General features: G+C 40.0%; 1 protein-coding gene and 1 long non-coding RNA gene across 10 annotated transcripts in view; one reads left to right on the top strand and one right to left on the bottom strand.

Annotated features, from left to right (window-relative positions):
- The window catches only part of FBN1 (fibrillin 1), a 220,249-nt gene that overhangs the window by 85,737 nt on the left and 116,010 nt on the right, over nucleotides 1–18,502 (top strand). For all 8 annotated transcript variants that reach the window (XM_073303899.1, XM_073303905.1, XM_073303898.1 and 5 more), the window contains 4 exons: nucleotides 1,202–1,327; nucleotides 9,215–9,340; nucleotides 13,442–13,600; nucleotides 17,973–18,128. In XM_073303899.1, coding sequence (XP_073160000.1) covers nucleotides 1,202–1,327; nucleotides 9,215–9,340; nucleotides 13,442–13,600; nucleotides 17,973–18,128 — 567 coding nt within the window. The remainder of the gene's footprint in view (nucleotides 1–1,201; nucleotides 1,328–9,214; nucleotides 9,341–13,441; nucleotides 13,601–17,972; nucleotides 18,129–18,502) is intronic.
- The window catches only part of LOC140894953 (uncharacterized), a 57,966-nt gene that overhangs the window by 30,741 nt on the left and 8,723 nt on the right, over nucleotides 1–18,502 (bottom strand). For both annotated transcript variants that reach the window (XR_012154010.1, XR_012154009.1), the window contains exon 2: nucleotides 3,916–4,067. This is a non-coding gene — a long non-coding RNA (uncharacterized lncRNA). The remainder of the gene's footprint in view (nucleotides 1–3,915; nucleotides 4,068–18,502) is intronic.

Below are 18,502 nucleotides of genomic sequence, written 5' to 3'. Positions count from 1 at the left end.
TCTATCTGGCATATTTTAAAAATGCAGAAAGTTAAGTTAATAAAGTGTCATGGTTGAGGTTTTAAACACTTAGAAATCAGGGGAATCAAAGATGGAGGAGGAGATGTTCAAGTATTTAAGTAATTTACAAGCACAAGTTCCACTGGCATTCTCATAGAGAATTTATCTGGGAGCTGCATGGTAGTACAAGTGCAAGGGTGGGAAGACCATTCTGAATGCTCCCACAGATGGTGGAGCTCAGGGTCCAACTTGTACTACCATGCAGCTCCCAGAAGAATTCTCTGAGACCTCCAAGACCTCGTACTGCTGCTTTGCTCCTCCTCCCTTCCACGTTCCAGTGCAGCCATTGCTGAAAGTCACAGTCTAGCCAGACTTTTGCACCTTAATATTTATGTGCAGCCTTGCTTTGTTAAGGTTGATGTGGGGACAAAAAATGGGGATCCCTTGAAATGTTCACATTTTATTTCCTACCCACAAGCTGCCATCAATTTTGCTGTTTCATTTTCTTAAAAACAAAGATTAAATATAAGGAGGAGGGGAAAAAAGGGGAAGGAAAAAGCTACATCATTGATGTCTAAGTACATTGTTCATTAATGTCAGTCATGGATTCTTAAACCAGGTCCTAACCACCACTTATTTAAGGGTAGTTGGCACCTTGCCCCATGGGAGTGAAGAATAAAAACTCCCCATCAATAGTAGACTGAATACCATGAAGAACAAGGGTCTCTCTCACAGGTTGTAGCTTGCAGCTCTCTGGCTCATCCAAAATTTCTGCATATGCCTCATTTTGGATAACCTATTATACATGCCTACCAAGATTTTTAGAAGGGGTTAGTGATTTTTGGGTGCTCAATTTGAGAAGCCTTAAAGGGGACTGATTTTCAGAGGACAGAGTTCCCTGTACTGAAAATGTCCCAAATGTTTTGAAAAAAAGAAGTAAATGTTATAGCAATAAGCTGAAAGGGTGAAACAATAATAAGCTAGCAATTTCTTACAGAAAAACATTTAGAGAATTGTAATTTAATCATTCTTTCTATAATGTAATTACAAAATCAGTCTCTACATGGGCAAGAATCATAATATTATGATGGGATGACCAACAGATTTAGGCATATTTACTTAGTTTCTGCATGGACAAATTGTTATGGCTCTTTCTGAGGAATGAATTAAATGTGGGTGTTTTTCCTTTATTATATGATAGATGTGGATGAATGCCAAGCCATCCCTGGGATCTGTCAAGGGGGAAATTGTATTAATACTGTTGGATCTTTTGAGTGCAAATGCCCAGCTGGACACAAGTTTAATGAAGTGACACAAAAATGCGAAGGTAAGAACTTTCAGAACTTTCGTCTCAAAGTAAGGGGGAGAAATCTTCGGTCTGATGCCAGCTTTGTTTAGAAGATTGTCACAAATGTTCCAGTCTCTCTCATTTCCTTGAGTATGCAAATGATATTGCACACAGTACATATGAACAATATGCCTTTCTCCTTCTAAACCAGAGAATCTTAAATATTGGCCCTGCAGCTTTTTCCAGTTTTATTCATGTAACATTTTACAGACTTAAAAACTCAAGGTACATCTGAATCAAATTAAACATGAAAACATAAAATATTTATGAACTAATATTTTGCTTTAGAAATATTTGAGGCACATGTCTTTGCACAATTTGATTTACAAGAATGCTTATATGACATGCAGGATCCAATTCCCCTTTTTCTTTTCTACATTAGACGAAGTGTTTTTTCTTCCTTTATCAATGCTTTCGTCCTCCTTGTGTAGATCAGTGGCAGATGGCAATGCAGAAATGTGCATTATGGTCAGGAGCTTGGGCAAAGGAGGCAGGACTAGTGGCAGGAGCTTGGAGTCAGGGGTCAGAGCCGGTGTCAGGGTCAAGAGTCAAACAGAGGCTCAAAACCGGAGTCAGAGTTGGGAGTCAAGCCATGGGTCAGTGCTGGAGACAGAGTCAGGAATCAATCTGAGGGTCAGTACCTAGTATCATAGTCAGTGTTGGGGTTTTGGAGGTCGATCAGGGGTCAGAATCCAAATCAAAGCTTAGGTCAACACCAGGAGTTCAGAAGCAGAGAAGCAGGGCAGTCATGGCAGCTAGCTAGGGGTCCACATTGTTGCCTGGATACTGCTTGGTACACCTCATGGGCTTCTATAGGGTCAAGGAGCCAATTAGGGATGGCTAAGACAATTGTCAGTCAGATCACTTGAAGTGGAACTTCCGATGGTGTTCAACTTCTGTGGATTGTGGATCACAGGGAGCAGCCTGGTTACAGCTGCCTTTGGGTGGCAGCGTGGAGATTCCAGTCACCTACTAATGCCGGAGGCCTGTTTGCACGTCCTGATGATCCACATAGTTACATGGTCATGGGGATTTTACTGCTGCTTAACCCTGACTTGACAATATTAATTCCTTTTTCTTCTTAAAATAATGTAACCGGAAAATGGGATACTTAGAGCTTTCACCGTCAGGGAAAAAAACAGACCCTGAAAATGGAAGCCCTTCTCCCTCTTTCGTCCCAAGCCTTATTGAGTAACAGTGTAGCTTGATCCTTTACATTGAAGTCAATGACAACTGTCTCAGTGTCTTTAATAATGCAGGACCGGGCGTCACATGCTGCTGCAAAGTCGTGAGGCCATGAGGATTGAGGCACTTAGCATCTTGCAGGCTCCAGTCCTCAGAAAAGATTTCTTTCTGATTAAATGACAGGAGGGTGATTTCCAAAGCTTTCTCATCCCTCTTTGGTTGTGTTGTTTAGCTATAAAAATGCTTGTTTCCAGTGTATGTTAGTTAACTAATTTGGGGACCAATCCTCATACCAGGAGTGGCCCTAGTCATTTTGTCAGCCAGGGTGGAAAATGTTTTTGGCACAACCACCCCCTGAGTGGCAGAGGAAACAAATAATCAAATACCTGGCCAATCAGAGCAGAGCGCGCAAAAAAAAAAAAAAAAAGCTGAGGCCATAGTAGGTCAGCGCCCCCTGAAAGTTGGCACCCAGCGTGGTCCCCCTAGAATTGACCCTGCCTGATACTCTGGCTCATGGTGAGTAGCTCCTTACTCCACAGGTGGTTCAATTCCAATTGGCTTCACTAGGGTACTATTCAGTGTAAGCGAGTGCATCAGAATATGGCCCGAGGAGGATTTAATCGGTAGCATGTTTCTGTGCAAGTACTGATCCTCCATTTCTTGCTTACACAAACTCCCATCCATTTCACTGGGAATTCTGGGTCCACAAGGGATCCAGAACTGAGCCTTTAAAATATGACGGTTGACTACACAGGCCAATAATGTGCATATGGTTTTAATTTATTCCTCCTTACCTATAGCTTTTTATTCGGACAGTATTCATTTAGGGCAGTGATACTCAGACCGCAGTGGTTGAGGAGCCAAATTAGCGATCAACATTACCCAAAAGAGCCACAGTAGTATGAATTCATTGTTTCATTTACTATAGTACTATATATTCATATTTAAACAGTATGACAGGGGAAGTATCCCTCTTTCAAGACTCTCTCAGGTTGGGTACCACAAAATTGAGGGACCCAGAATCACTAGTCATTTTCGAAAATTTGGAGCACAGCCATTTAAAAGGAAAAACCCCTATTTTGAGTAATAAATATCTTTCTTACAAACATTTTAGTTTAATTGTAGGTTATGGAAAACCATTTTGTAAGAATTTACATACAGTATGTTTTTCACATTGGCTGCTGGTGGCTTGGCTTTCCTTCTAGGGGATAGAGCACTGAGGAGATGGAGAATAATAAAGACTGAACTTGTGTCTTGTGAAATATTAATGATGGGAAAACTGAAACCTGTAGACCTGGACATCCCAGCAAACACCGCTACTGCAATTTCCAGGCCCTTCAATGATGAATTGTGTAGGAAACTCCCACCTCCATGTGCTATACCTGGTATATCCTGTGGTTACATTTCAATGAATGGAAATTCTTTTGAAGACTGCTACAGAGACGTGTGGAGGTTCTGACAGCAGTGAAGAATCTGCTATATTTTCCTCAGCTAGATGTTGGTCCATACTTCAATCAGCATGCATAATACAGATCTGAAAACATAATGGAACATAACATCACAATATTACTTAGTTATTTATTTTGGTATCGGCTTCCCTCGTTGAAGAACCATGGGGAATGCAGATACCAGATTTCCAACCCTGATATTCTATGATTCTATGAATGCAGTTACACGCGTTGAAATTTTGCTAGGACTTCTGGGCTAACACACTACTTTTAAGAGATGGCACAGGATCCCTGAGGTACAACCTGGGACTGTGGGACTGCTGTGTCCCCTTAACTCTGCAGCCTGTGCTGTCTATCAAAATTCTTTGCCGATAACAAGCAACGAACCCCTCCAGGTGCTGTTATCACTCAGCCACCAGCATGCAGAGGCACGCCCAGCTATGTTGCATGAAGGCTCCCCAAGTCCCTCATGAACCATACACAGGAAAACACCAGCAAATCTCCAAAGCCCCCAGACTTGCACGGCAGGAATATACCACCTTGAACTGCTCAAGCTCTTCTCTTGAGTGGTGCAAATTTATTAACTAGTTCACCACTTCATCAAAGGAAAGTGGGCATGCACCAGCCTTTGTAACCTGAGCAGATTTCCCAAGCACTTTAGACAAACTCACTGGTAAGGATAAAACATTAAAATAAGTTTGACTATAGAAAGATAGATAGATTTTAAGTGATTATAAGTGGTAGGCATAAAAGGTCAAAGATAGTTGCCAAAGAATATAAAAAGTAAGCATGCAGTCTAAATCCTAAACCTTATTACACTAAGCAGTATTTGGATCAAGCAGTTTTTCTCACCCCTGGTAAGTTACAGACTGCAATATACAGACTTTCTCTTTAAGCCTGCAACCAGTCACCTCAGTTCAAGTCTTTGTCTTCCGTCCATTCTTGTTGCCTTCGGCATAGGTGGGGGAGAAAGGTAATCACATGATGCCATTGTCCCTTATTTTATACCCTCAGTCCATGTCGCTGGAAAATACTAGCACAGACATGTCCTGGTGGGCCTTGCTGAGTCACAGAGTTGAGCAATCCCCCTGGTGTGGTCTTGTGCAACTCTCTTAAAGAATTGTAAATCCTTTGTTTACAACTCCCCTGCTGATTAATGGCCGTTTAACGCCCTCCTGGGCATTGGTCTCCTCCTTTGTTGTCACTGGAGAACTAGCAGTGGGCAACTCCCAAACTCACAACATATTTCAATAACAACCATACAGCAAAATCTCCTAACTTCATACTAACACTAACAATATACATATTTTGACAGAACAATGGGTTTCAGCAGGTCATGACCTTTCCTATGATATCTTACATGACATGCTTTGTATGGAATATCACAACCATCCCCAATGATGAATATGCAGACTACAAGGTGCTATTTTGGAGTGCAGTGTCACAATAATTAATGACCATGAATTACCAGGCAGGCCCTTAGATTTAGGTTTCATTTAAAAGACTGTACTTCTAGTTGTTCTGCTGCCTCAGCATTATGCTGAAGTTTGATTAAATAATGACAGAATTTTCTGACAAATTTTGTACACCAAAGTGGAAACTAGCTTTTAACTACAGGCATTTCTGTATGTTTTTTTAATCCCAAAGGATCTCTAAGTGCCTAACAAACAGTACAAATATTTATGCAGAAATCACTTTGTTGAAAGGAAGGGTGGTCTGTGGGTTAAGTCCTGGACAGGGACTCAAGATATCTAAGTTCAGTTCCAGGCTCTGCCATGGACCTACTGTGTAGTCTTGAGCAACTCATTTAATATCTCTGTGAAGCAGTTCCCCATCCGTAAAATAGGGATGATGCTTCCTTTTTCCCACCTTTTGGCTGTTTAAACTGGAAGCTCTGTGAGACAATGACTGATTCTTACTAAATGATTGAACAGTGCCCAGCACAATGGGGCCTACTCTCAATTGGAGCCTATGGACACGACTACAATGCAAATAATTAAAAATAACACTTCAGCTCCCTCTGATGTGAAAGGGGATGTCTGTTGAACAGTTTACATCGTCATTACACCACATTTCAAAATACTGAAGGGATCATGTAGCTAAGCACAATGTACTTTAATCAAATTGGAATTATTTTTAGGACACCCCAGGGATCAGTAATTATCACAAGTGGTCAAGTCCTTGGTTCTACATCTTGTCTGTTAAGTAGCATCTCTGGTAGCCCTAATACCATCTCTGGCACTTGTACAGTAGATCTGGTTCAGCTGTCTACTGACTCACCAACGCTATACTTCCCGCAGTATGCATCTCTTCCATGGAGGTCTTCCATCTAAGTTCTGATCAACTCTGACCTTTCTTAGCTTGTGAAGCAACAGCCCTAGTTGGAAAGCCAAAAGCCTTTTAGCTAGGATGCTATTTACCAGCACAGGCAATGGAAGATTAGATTTAGAACATTTAAATATTCGATTGTTTCACTGATTCATGCCATCATCTTCATTTCAGTTTCACTAATGCTAAGCCAAGTTTTTTTTTTTCCGGTGGTGGTGATGGTGGGTTATTCTTTTCTTTTTGCAGTGACCTTTATGTCTACAAGTACCTCAAACATACTTACCTTTATAAAACTCATGTGCTTAACAATGACACTGTTGTTTATATTAATATCAACAGTAAAATAAACAGTGAAATGCTGTTTGGGTTAGGCTCAGCCTAAAATAAAGAGTGGTGATTTTGCTTTTAAAAAGGTCAGAATCTATATAAACAGTGGCAACACTGACTTTAAGCAGTGGTGAACTTGAGTCAGAAGATACTTGAATCTGATCCATTTACAACTACATTTTTCTCTGTTAATTAAGTGCTTTATTCAGACCAAAATTCAATTTCCACATTTTTTTGTTTCTGAGATTTTTGGGACTCCTGTGAAGTATAGTCCTGGTGCAGAAGCCAAAAGTCTCTCAGCACTGCTCCCAGGGAGCTCAGACTCCAGGCTTTGACAACGCCCTTTAAGTAGCACTGACCAAGAAGTTACACCTCTCCCATACACCCATGTGTGGAATGTGGCCCACACAAATGACATCATAACAGCTCACTGAGATGTTCAGAAGAATGCATTTTTGATGGACATGAGGGTTTTAGAATGAATCAATCTCTGTATACTCTTAGATGGTCTGTACTCTCCTAGCAGAATAAGCAGATCTCACGATAGGATGGTTTAAAGCACCTGATTCTTCAGGCTGATAATGGTAGGAAGACAAATTAATAACATTTTTTTTTCTTGCCTTGACACCTCCAATGAGATGTGAAACTGAGGTCCTCGCTATTTGTGCTCATTAAAGAGCCTATGGGAATTAGTAAAGGTATTAGCCCAGCTATTGTGGCCAAACTTCCGTCAAATAATTTTTAATACATAAAATAATCTGCACAGTGTGCCCTAACTTGTTGTGTGGTGTAGCTGTTAACCAGCTGCTATATTTCATCTCAAATATTTCATTGATGGAAGAAGCAATTCCTACATACACATGTATAAAATTGGTCTATCGTTTTGTATATCTCTGGATGAAAGGTGCAATAAAGTCTTTGCCATGTTCCACACAATCAGACATACAGATGACAAGGACATTATCCCTTGTTTTCCTTTGCTGCCCATAAGAGGGACTGTTTCTTCCTGTTAATAAGTTGGGGTTAAGTTTCTTCAGCTACTTGATTTGAATTTGACCCCCTGTTATATTCACTTATTTTCCAAACCTTTTTGATTCATTTGGGCCTTTGGTGCCATTAGTTTCTCATCACATTGAGGGCTGCATGTAGATGTTACAGACACTTAGACAGGTGGTTGTTATTGGTTTCCAGAGCATCTTCTAGAATGCAGTCTGTCTTTTTAGCTGCCAGAACTCTTCCTTCCTGTTTGCTGATAGTTATGTGTTCTGATTTTAGGCACTTATATGGCAGATGATGGAAACAGTTGTCTGTCTTTCAGTTCCTGTGTGCTTGAGCTCCCTAGAGTGCTAAGTGGTACCAGCTGCAGACTGGAAACAGCCACTGAAAAATAAAGGGATGACAAAGTACTATAGGCTGATTACCACCAGTAATTGATGAACAATGGACGTTGGTATAGGTTGATATTGACATGCCACTGCAGGTCACATAAGCCCCTTGCTGTGGAAGGAATAGAACCTTCAGCATTACAGGCTCTGTTATCAGTGTCAGTAGATATGATCAGGTATACGGAGGCATGTGCTGTCGTTTTTTTTATGCTGACAGTGAAGAACTTCCTGTAAATGATTTGTCACTTGAAGATTTTGGGCAATAAATCTCTTAAAGGTTGCATCCATTGCATGATCCTTTTGTTTAAAAGTGATGATCAATGTATAAGACGTTCATGGATGTGATCTGCTTTCTGCCATCTGTGTTGTCCTATATACTTCAATTTATGTCTAGAAATCTATAGCACATGAAAACCTTTATTTCAGACAAATATTGTATGCTGGTAAAAAAGAGTATAGGTTGCATCCATTGCATGATCCTTTTGTTTAGCATTTGAAGATGGAAGATGCAGGAAGGTTGATGTTCATTGACTGCCTTGTGCTGTCATGCTGACAGAGCTTATTAGTTAAATTGGGTCTGTCTGCTCAATACTTGAGGCTTCCAAGAAAAACCTAGGCATGGTAGGAAGTGGTGTTGGTGATTCAGTAAGTGGTACACTTCCCTTTGTGTCAGAGCTGAACTAGTGCCCAGAGTTGAATTAGTAGTGTTACTGGAGTTCTGGAATTACCATGAGACATAAAACGGCGCTCCGGACCACTTGTGGATCTAATGGCAGTTTTCTTAAAATTAGACTGCTAACTCCTGTGCACTAGCTAAATTTAATTGTGGGATGTTGCATTTTGTCTACATTCAGTAAGTTCCCTCGACAGTTTTAAATCAAGTTTCAGGGTTGCATCCATCATTATTAAACAGTGAACTGTACTCTCTGTGCTTCTGGAATTTAGAAAATATAGTATTTCCTTAAATTCAAAGTATTTCAGGGCTAAGACTGTATTTCATATGTATTTATATGATGCCTAACAAAATAAGGCTCTGCTCCCATTTTAGGGCCACCTGTCGGTACCATATTTTAAACATTGCTGGCGTAACTCCATTGTAATAGAAGAATTTGACCTTAAATAACAATAATGATAAATATTTTAATGCTGGAATCTTGATAATTAAGCTGATCAGATCTCTCTTTTTATTGCAGATATTGATGAATGCAGCACTATTCCTGGAATCTGTGATGGAGGAGAGTGTTCTAACACTGTTAGCAGCTACTTTTGCAAATGTCCACCTGGTTTTTATACAGCTCCTGATGGCACAAGATGTATAGGTGAGTATAAAATCATAAGTGTTAGAGTAGTAGATGCAATTGACATGCATATATCCATGAAAGTAGATAATAGCGTACAAAATATATTTAATAACCATAGGCACTCTCTTGAAATCCCTCTTGAAAGAAAGTGCCCACAGCTGTCATCAGAGGTTAGTTTTCTATTTTTCTTTTTGCTGTTGTAGCTAATGATACTCTTGCAATTTAACACAATGTCCATGTGGCTACTCCCTTTCTGAAATGATTTGATATTTTTAGCTTACAAAGATGGGTGGCGATATACAGTTTTTAACTGTAGTCTGCCCCTTTTCCTCTCTCCTTTTGTTGTGATCTTTCCCCTTCTTCTTATTCAGGGTTTCTCTATAATGTTGTTAAAAAAAGTTTGTTGCATTAAAATGAGCTGAAGTTATTTTACAGGGTTCCCCTTATTTTCCTATTCTCCCACATTAATCTTTGTTGTAGCCTGTGGTACACTGCATGGTTATTTTAAAAAAAAACAACCCCAAGAAATAAAATCATAGACATAGAAATTTGAAACATTGCCAGTCACAGTCTTTGTAGGTTTTATTCAAATGTTTTTCATTAGAGTCATTACACATTATTTTCTTTAATCAGCCTGGCTGGTGGCTGCTATCTTTAAAATACATGCAGTAGTGTGATTTTGTGACATTGATAGTGTGGAGGTGCTGTTGTCTTACTTTGAATGTGACGGAATGGATATGACCCTCCAAAGCAGTCTTTCTGTCATGCTGCATCACATAATGTCCCAAAGCAGTATCCCTGAGGTTGCTACTGTGCTTCCAGACAAGGTATCGGGGGTTGCCATAACTCACTGACTGACACTTTGATGTCATGGTCTCCAAAGTACAATGGACTGGAGTAACACTATTTCTGGGAAGGATATAGTCTGCCTGCTCCTTGGTACTTGGTGACTGATGATATCCCCAGTCTAGAATAAGATCCGCTGGGTCAGGTATTTTAGGATGCACCATTATTTCTTGTCTTTCCTTTAAACTTATTGCAAGTATGTTGTTCTCTATTCAGTCCTGAAACCCAGAGCCTTCATAGTCATTTTCAAATTAAATGAAAATTAAATTTCCATGGTTTTGGCTGGTTTATTTAAAATGCAAAAGGCCTCTGAAAACCAGGCGGAATAACAGTCTCCCCATATGAGCGCCTTTCAGAAGAGATCATTTGGTAAAGGACAGAGCAGAAAAATAACTCTTGAAAGGAAAGTATGAAGGGAGAGTAATTTTCCCAGCAAAAAGTGCTTTTCCCTAGAAATCTGGAAAGACATTAGTTTAGGACATGATTCATTGTGAAGGTTGCCATTATACTTTTTTGTATATGTTCAGAAATGCATTTCCTTTAACAGTATCTCTTCCACTATCAGACACAGTATTTGTGTGTGTAGTTAGATGGTATTCAGAGGGTACAGAATGCACCTGGTCATTGCTTTTCTTGCTTTGGACAAGTAGCTCCTTAAGGACTGTGCTGCTCACTAGTTATTATATATATTAGATGTTTGTTTACATAAAGCAATGCAGACTGCTATAGAGATGATATAAGATGTGCATTTTCCCTCCACTATAATGCTAGTTGTTAATATTCTGAATTTAACTCCCTACTGTAGTGCAGATTCTGCTGTTCTATAGATACTGTGCAGTCAAGATTGTCTGATGCCATCACTCACATTAGATTCCTACAGATTTTCAACCATACTTGCCGCTCCCTCCCTCTATTTCCAGGCTGAAGTAGTTTAGTTTAACAATTAGGTATTGAAGTGATGACAAGAAGCAATGTAAATGATATACCAGGCCGTGAGCCATCATTGATATTCGCATCATGTCGAAGGAAAAATGTGCTAACTGTGAAGCACTCTTAATTATCTGCACGTAGTTTAGATTTATGTCTTAATTTGCAAGCTGTGCATTTGCAGTATTAACAAGGATATAGCCAAAATCTGCATTAGAGCTAGGCAGACTATCTAGTCTTGATTCAGTTACAATATGTCTGTCCTCAAGTAAAAAGTGTTAGATAAGCGTTAGTTAACGGGGACATGGAAGGGGCTTCTGGGTCTACAAATAAAGGTCCCTAGATTAAGGAGCAGGGATTAGAACCACTTCTATCTTCACCCTGTCATCCTTCCAACACTTCCCCTTAGCCTCATAATTCTGCAGTCAGAATGAAACCTAACAAAGAAATTAATGTAGCATGGAGAACAATACATAGATGTTTCATTTGTATTGGCCCAGTTTGAGATTCATTTTAACATGGTATATCATGGGATAATTTTTGGGTAGTGGATGGAAAAAAATCGAGAACCCATAGGCTAGATGATCTAATAAGTCTTTTCTATCTCAAATTTTCATGATTCTGTGATTTGAATTGAATTAGTTCTAAAACTTGAAGCAATGGCTCACTGCCTCCATTGGCTGTAGTACCGCTAATATCTTTGTTTAGGATTCCAGCTAATGAAAGTCAAAACCATTTTACAGACTCTCTCATCAGATCATTGAATATCATCAGTTCCCTCAAAATAATAAGAAATGTCGTTGAATTTTTATACAAACTGTAGTATCTCATCTGCTAAGCTCTGGATAACTAAGATGCTGGACAGCAGAATCTGCCACATCCTGGATAACTGAAACGCTTTCTTTCAGGAATGTTGCATGCTGATATAAGATTACGTCCATGTTTTTCTTCTACATTTTGACAGTGAACATTCTTCTGCTTTAAAATCAGTCTGGTTTATCATGCAACATCAAATCATGCTACAGCTTATTTTAAGTTGAATTATGCTGACGTGATGTTACACACCGTAAAAGAATTCCTCAAAGCTGCAGATTGTATCATAGACTTTGAAAAGGTGTTCCGGTGTTTTTCTTTTCCCCCCTCAGATAGGAGATGTTTGTAAAATGTCGCTAGAGCTGAGATGGTGAAATCTGGGTACAAGCTGTTGTTTGTAGAGCACGTGCGAGCCTATTTTAGATATGAAGCTAACACATCTCCATAAACAATTTGGCACCTGTTGCAACTGAATTGTAATTTCTTGCTCTGCCATCTATATGTAATTTCAGTCAGCATGCACTTCAGCTTCAAAAGCCAGGACTAATGAAAAATAAATTACTGTGTGGCTGTGGGAGCTGTAGTTTGTTTGTTAATGTACATCTACAGCCTTTAAATTAAAGCTGAAACAATAATGATTTCATGCTGCCTGTAATAATGTTGACAGTTATAGCACCCTAGGGCTTTTCCTTGAAGGTGCTGAAGCATTAAATATTGAATAAACTTTTTCTTCTTTCTCCTTTTCTACATTTATTATTTTATTACAGCATGGGACTCTTAGCTGAAGAGTTTTTTTCCACATCACATTTTCTTTGGTTTTACTTCCTGTAGGGTTTGCACCTCTGAACTGCAGTTTAGCTTTCAGGTTTCCATGAGTCTAAGAACTCACAGCAAAGTCTCATTAAAAATCATGGCACTCCACCTGGTTTGAAGTGAAACTATAAATCTACCAGTGGTTTGATGGCTGAGAAGTGGGTCCAAGCTGACACAAAAGGTTTGGGAATCTCTCTGTATTGCCATCCTCATTCACAAATCGTGAACCAGGCCCCAAATATCACGAGTTGGCTTAAAATCATGAGATTTTGAAAACAATCCCTTTGGGGTTCTTTTTATTTGCTTGCTGGATTTTGAGTCCTTATGGTTCACATTTTCAAGCTTTACTCTGCAACCATTAGGGCTAGATAATTAGGGTTTTTTAAAATGAAAGCTGAGATTTTTCACGTAATCACCTGACTTCAGGGGCTTTAAAGAAAACTCCAAATGTATTGAGACTCACAATAAAAATCCTGAGAGTTGGCGACACTTGAGAAAGTTGTGCTGGGTTTTGGGTTTTAAAAAATCACCCAATTTCTTGTTTTGCTTTCAATTTTTTAAAATTAATAATATTGATACTGAATCAATTCTACTCAACCAAGCAAACCAATACATTTGCTGTCAAGGCAGCATTCGGAGCAATAGGCATTGGATTTGTAAATGAAAGATGCCTTTTTTATCGGGCTGATATTTCCATGTGTATTTCTTTTCCCCTGTTAGATGTACGTCCTGGATACTGTTTCTCTTCTCTGACCAATGGCCGTTGTGGCAATCAGCTACCCCAGGTTTTAACTAAAATGCAATGCTGTTGTGACACCGGACGATGCTGGTCTCCTGGGGCAACAAGTGCCCCTGAAATGTGCCCCATCCGAGCTACTGGTATGGATCATTTTGTATTCTTACAATAATGGTTTAGCACTTTCCTGTTCAGTTATCCTGTTTTGTGAGTAATGTTTGCAGTGTAGACTTAGCTGAAATCTTATGAAAAGGATTATGACTAGTGATGAGCAATCTCTAAAGGACTGGATGTTCAGTCTTAACCTAATTTTTAGGCATCCTTCTCAAAAATCCTGCCAATAGGCACAGGCTACTCCCTCCATAATCCTGTAGTAGGCTCTAGTTCCTTCCCATCTCTCCTCGCACCATGACCTTCCAATAGTCTTTATCTCCCTTTGTCCTGTCTCTCAATCTTCTGATTGGCCCCTTTTCTCTGAGGGCTGCAACCACTGAGGGTTAAACCATGTGATTCCTCATGGCCAGTCCTGACTGTCACTGAATTCATGCGCTCTGCAGTTGTTTGCCCTACATTGCATTGAGTGTCCGAAGGAACATGACATATGGAGTCAGAGCTGGCTGGGGCCCAACAGAGTATTAGCACAATTGGATTGTGAAACCGAGTGGAAAGGGCCAGAGGATGGGTCTGCTGAAGGGTGTTTAGGAGAGAAGGTGGACTGAAGGCCTACTGGAAAGTCACAGGAAAGAAGAGTGCAAGAGACTTGAGGAAGATTACAGGGAGGGAGCTCACACTAGATCAGGAGCTAGGGAGAGGGAGGAGGCTAGAGAGGAGGTGGAGTGGTCTCTTTCTGCAAAGCAGTGTAAATATGAAAAAATGCAGGTTTGGTTCACAGGATGGGGGAGGGTTTACAATCCCTATTTTTTAATTAGTTGAGTGAGGCAGCATGATCTAGTGGTGAGAGCAGTGTTCTAAGGTCAGAACCTGGGTTCTATTCCTGGCTCTGTCACTGTCTTATTGAGTGACTTGAATGATCAAACTTCAAATTCATATAATACTTTACATATTTGAAGCAGTGTACAGACAATGATTAGAATACTAGACAAGTAATAAGGAAGTAGTATTATCCCCTGGCTAAAGTAGGTTAAAATAGGATGGGAAGCTTTAGGAGAGTGCTTTTTCCCAAGACAGGGGGAGGAGTGGGAGCTCCCCTCTGCTTTTAACACACTGCCCACTTTCCCTTACACAACTCCTGATTATTCCCATTTAACAGCTAAAGAAACTGAGGCAGAAAAGTGATTTGCCTAAGACCACATAGTAAGTCAATGGCAGAGCAGAATTGAGAAATTACGACTTCCTGACTCTCACACCTGTGCTAAGTCTTGACAGCTCATGCTGCGTTGGGCAAGTTTTTAAACTTCTCTCTGCTTCTCTTACCAGAAAAGGCCTTAAAGACAGAGTAACAGCGTGTGGGGTACAATGTAGCTAAATGCCACAGTGAAAATTAGGCAGCATCCACGCTGCGGTGTGTAGGTGCACATGGCAGTGAAAGGCTCTGGCAGGGGGGAGGCAGCAGAGAAATTCTCCAGGAGCCTTTCCTAGTTACCTCTACCATGCCAGAGCCTTTCCCCACTATCAGAGTCTTTCACTGTGGTGGGGAAAGGCTCTGGCATGAGGGAGGCTTCGGGACACTAAAACCAGCAGTGTGGATGTGGGAAGCATGTAGCATGTCATGTGTAGAGAGCCATGCAGGGTATGTACTCTAAGATTCTAGTGTGTCTCTACTTGCCTAAGCAGTGTCTCACCTTCTACATGGCTATTTATACACGCCAGGGGCTTGTCAAGTGTCTGTACCGTACATGCAGCCATAATGTAGACCTAGCCTAAAATGGAATTAGTAATTTATACTTTCCTTTTTAAACTTCTTTCAAACCCTCTGGTGAGAGAGGCTAGATATGCACACATAAGCTATTACCAGCAGGAGAGTGGGGTGGGAGGAGGTATTTTTTCATGCTTTGTGTGTATATAAAAAGATCTTCTACACTTTCCACAGTATGCATCCGATGAAGTGAGCTGTAACTCACGAAAGCTCATGCTCAAATAAATTGGTTAGTCTCTAAGGTGCCACAAGTCCTCCTTTTCTTTTTACACACAGCATTATCATCAGTAGTATTACAGGCTCACTGATTTCTAAATACGTCCTAAGAGTGAGCCCAAATCTAGGAATTTTAGGGCTGTCCATGAATGACATTGGTGAGGCCAAGTCTCTCCAACTCTGATATGGAAATTTAATGTAATACAAAGTAGAGCACTGGTTGCATAACCAGGCAGTTGCTTTTTCAATGTGGGCAGTAGACCCTCTTACAGCTGTTACTATAAAATAGGTTGTTTATTGCTGGCAATTATACATGGAGATTAAAGTTCCAATAAAAAAAGCCTGCTCTGTATTCTGCTGCATACCACAGCAATAATTGTTTATACTGAAGGGCAGGATTCACCATTAAAACTATAAATACTTTTAAATTGGTATCTAAAGTCTTCAGCCTAGTAGGTCCACTTCTCACCTAAACACTTCCTAGTATTGTTTCTTGGCTCAATTGGGTAGATTGCTAACAGGGGTACTGTGATTTGTTCTAGTGGAGAGGGGCTTGTCCAAGAATATGTTACACTCAGCTACTTTGCTGATAAACCACCAGACTTTAAAATACAGTATTTCCTCTCTCAGAAACTGGCTAATTACTTACATATAGGTTTTCTATCATTGGTGTTGTCATGTAACTAGATTCCCGCTAACTGTGATAAATTTCAGCAATACTGTGATCCAATACTAACAATCTGTCTAGTCACGCACAGCATCAAAGAAGTTCCCTGTTGGCTCACAAAGGCAAATTTTCTAAAGTGGGCACTTAAATTAGGGTGCTCAAATGTAGGTGTTTAAAAAGGGGATTACAGCAACTGTTTGCTGATTTGAGCACACCAATAAGGGATTGGGAGTTGCAGTTTAGATGTCCATGTTTGAAAGTTGGACTCACAATCTGTATTTCCCAGGGGAACGAAGTCTCTCTGGGTTTCCAGTATAGACACTCTTATGCCCCAGTGACGATAAGCTATCTAGTATTCCAGTGGGCAGTCAGTGTTGCTCTCCTGTATCTCCACTGTCTGGATACTTCCCCTGGTCACCTCTCCTCTTCTAAAGTTACACTTGGTCATTAACAGATATTTAAATCTCTGTATGTCTGCCTTTTTCTCACACACACACTATTCCTTCTGAATGTCTAATGCAAAGGTTATTTTTATAGCCATTAGACTAACTGAAAGCAGATTCAACACATTTTCTGAATGAGGAGTGAAAAAGAAAGTTAAAACAAATCCTACAAGTTTAAATAAAAAAATAAAACCCAAAAATCTCTTATCTAATAAAAAAATATCGGGAAAGACTTTAAAGGTAAAGACACTTTAAAGAGCAGGAAAGGGAAATACAGTGAAACGTAAAGCAGCCTGGTTGTCCAAGAGAAGCAAGACAAATGCAGTGGATCATGACAGGGAAAAGAAAATCTTAGGTTAATATCATTTTTAACAAATCTACTCTAACATATTGAACAGCATATAAACTGTTGGACAGTCAGATTGAAGACTAAAGCATTCAGTCTAACTTGCCTGGCAGTGTCCTTAGGAACAGGTTATAATTTGCTATGTTAAGTGTTTTGTACATACATACTACTTCATTTTTTTAGGACTAATTTATCTCTTATCATCATTTTCACTGAACCCCTTCATTATTGCCCCAAAGCCTTCAGATCTGCATGCACTAATGACTATTTGTATATACATGTTTTGTGGGCTTGATTAAAAAGGTCAGTTGAAAATGTGGCCTTGTGATCATCAGTTATACTAGTATATTATACCTTGAAAATATATGTAAAATCACTTTACGTATTATAGGTTTTGTTAATGTAAGTTATGTAGCCTTCAAGTTCACTCTTCTTATTCTGGGCTAATAAAGGGATTTACAACTTGAGATGCTAATGAGAGCCAAAAATACAACCCTGGAGCCTGAAAATTTCACTTGACATACAGGAAAGAAGGTTTTTATTTTTTGTTTTGTTTCTTTTCTTTTCTTTTAACAGAAACTCAGTGTTTTTCTGTGGAATGACATCAGCCTGCAGGACAGGCTGAATTTTTAAGACTTCAGGATGGTAGTTAATTTGGGGCCCAGTCCAAAAGTTCTTATTCCCATTGAGTTTGGCAGAGGTTTTGCCTGAAAGGGGCTAAATAAATAGAATAGGATTGGTTCCCTGATGCCCCCTCGTGGCTTTTAAATGTAGATTTCCAGTGACATGTTCTCTCTTTACTGGCAGTGTTTTGATGAACTGTGTACTAAATTCTACTTTGGACTGGAAGGACAGTTCACAGAATGAGGTCCTCTGTTACGAAACAAGTTCACTTGGTCTCTATTTTCCAGGAGGGTATTTCATGTTTACTATCACCAGACTGAAGTGCTGTGTATTCATGTTTCAGAGGAGTATCGCAAGTTATGTGTGGTAGCTGGTCTAACACCTGGGAGACCTGATCTTCCTCCAGGCCTTCCTGATGTTTATCCTCCTCTGATTCCTGTGATACCACAGCGGCCAGACATTGTTTTTCCACCTCCATCACGCGGTCCACCTCCACATGGTAAGAATAAATATTAGCCCTTTCCCTGCAGGATACTTGGTCTTTATCACATTTAAAATGTGAATTTCTCAGGAGCAGTGTGCTCACTCCTGTTGTTGCTGTCTTGTGCTTGCTTTGGGTGGTTGCATGTGCACTGACTGGGTTTCAGGATAACCATGTCTTGTTTTCCCTGTAACCCTTGTGGTAGACTTGCATTCTCTGTAACACCATCCCCTCTTAATTAGATACCATCTTTACTCCTACATTATATTTACTGTAGCCTATGTGCTGTGCTGGTTGTCATTTTTAAGGCTCAGTCTTGAGCCCAACTACATGTCTGCGCAGGGGAGTAAGGACTATAATAAGTTCCCTTACTTCCCTGTGCAGGCTACTCA

The sequence above is a fragment of the Lepidochelys kempii genome, chromosome 10, assembly GCF_965140265.1.
Source record: "Lepidochelys kempii isolate rLepKem1 chromosome 10, rLepKem1.hap2, whole genome shotgun sequence".
Lineage (NCBI taxonomy): Eukaryota > Metazoa > Chordata > Testudines > Cheloniidae > Lepidochelys > Lepidochelys kempii.
This window is presented reverse-complemented; position numbering and strand designations above follow the sequence as displayed.